Genomic DNA, 1921 nt, shown 5'->3' with positions numbered 1-1921 from the left:
ATGAGAATTGATGATTTGAAGATTAACAACATTAGGGAAAAATATGAGAGTATGACTAATAATAGACTTCAAAATTTAAATTTGGAAGGAAATGTGGAAGAACTTTGGGAGAATATGAAAGGGGAAATTAAAGAAAGTGCTTACCAGGTTTTGGGAGAGGAGAGAAGAAAAGCAAGAAGACCTTGGATTACTGAAGAAGTGTTGGAGAAAATGGATGAAAGGAAAAGATGGAAAAGCGCAAATACATTAGATGCTAAAGAAAAATATAGAACAATCGATAAACAAGTGAAAAGTATGGCAACGAAAGCTAAGGAAGAATGGCTAGACAGAATCTGTCATGAATTAGAAGAACATGAATTGTCTCAAGAGCTGAGAAAGGTCTATCAAAACATTAATTTTATCTCAGGAAAGAAAAGAAGAGTGAAAATTGGGGCAATAAAGGATGAGAATGGAGAAATTTTAATGCAGAAGGAAAGGCAATTAGTAAGATGGAATGAATATTTGACAAAACTTTATAAAATAGAGGATAACATGGAATGTGAACTGGAAGAAGAATATGACGATGATGAAACTCCTAAATTTCTGGAGGATGAAGTTGAGGCAGCCTTGAAAAAATTGAATAGGAAAACACCTGGAATTGATGGCTTGCATGGGGCTTAAGTCAATGGGTTTTGAGAGAAGAAGGATTATAAGTCATTTTCTCAATAAAATTCTTGCAGAACAACAACTACCCACAGACTTTACTAATTTTATATTTATACCTATACCCAAAATAGCAGGAACACTGGAATGCGACAAACATAGAATAATAAGTTTAATAAGCCATATCTCAAAAGTTTTAACTAATACTATCTATAGAAAAATAGAACCGAAAATTGAAGCAGAACTAAATGATACACAATTTGGTTTTAGAAAGAACAAAGGAACTAGAGAGGCCATTACATTAATTAGACTTATTGGAGAAAAAATGATTGAAAAAAACAGAGATCTCTATCTGTGCTTTGTGGACTATGAAAAGGCGTTTGACAATGTTAATCACACAATTTTATTTGAAATACTTCAAAAAATTGGAATAGATAAAGGGATAATTAAAATTATTCTCTTTTTATACAAAAATCAGAAAGCAATAATAAAAATTGATGAGAAAGAATCCAACTGGATAAGGGTGGAAAAAGGAGTGAGACAGGGATGCGGACTTTCACCACTGTTATTTAATATTTACAGTGAGTGGATGATGCGAGAAGCNAATTATTATATTGAAAATAAGAAATAAATGCATAGGTGCAAAAATATTTTACTCATACAAAAAATTCTCAGAATCAAATTTTCACTTCTGATTTATCTATTGTAATGTATTTTGTTGTATAATTGAATACTATTTGAAAACTTGAGAACAGCCAATTGATATGATGGTAGCTATCTATTTAATCTATGAATTTAATATATGAATTATTGTAATCTTATTTGCTTGTCCAAGTATTTAATCTGGTAAATATATAATAGTAAGATATGTTCCGAGTGACACATCGCTGACCAGCTGGATCCTCCTCAACAAGGAACCGATTCCGTGGAAAATAAATTTTTATGGCTTTTAGCCTAACGATCGAATTTAGATGATGGAATGTTTCAACAATTAAAATTTAAAATAACACTTTATTAAGAGTCTTCTTCTTCTATGGTGTTTATATGGAGATTTTAGCTCAATGTAGGCTCTTTCTCCGAGTAGACTTGTGTATGTGTATGATCGCTAGGCGACCGATTAGCCGGCTGTATCGAACAGCCATACGTACGCGCGGGAAATAAATGCCTTCCGGGAGGACTTTTATGGGGAACTGGCCTCCTATTCAGTCGTTATAGGCAAGGAGAAAACCCGGAAAACTCCAAGCAGCCAGCCTGTCCGACCGTGGCGCGAACCCACGAC

The 1921-nt window shown here is 33.6% G+C and overlaps 1 protein-coding gene across 1 annotated transcript; it reads left to right on the top strand.

Annotated features, from left to right (window-relative positions):
- Positions 1-660, top strand: LOC111622675. Its single transcript, XM_023365096.1, has one exon. It carries the CDS (start codon positions 1-3, stop codon positions 658-660), a length of 660 nt encoding a protein of 219 aa, XP_023220864.1.
- The last annotated feature ends 1261 nt before the right edge of the window (positions 661-1921 follow it).

The sequence above is a fragment of the Centruroides sculpturatus genome, unplaced genomic scaffold (genome assembly GCF_000671375.1).
Source record: "Centruroides sculpturatus isolate CEXI.00-Female unplaced genomic scaffold, Cexi_2.0 scaffold168, whole genome shotgun sequence".
Classification (NCBI taxonomy): domain Eukaryota; kingdom Metazoa; phylum Arthropoda; class Arachnida; order Scorpiones; family Buthidae; genus Centruroides; species Centruroides sculpturatus.
The sequence above is the reverse complement of the archived record's forward strand: the minus strand, read 5'-3'. Positions and strand labels throughout refer to the sequence as shown.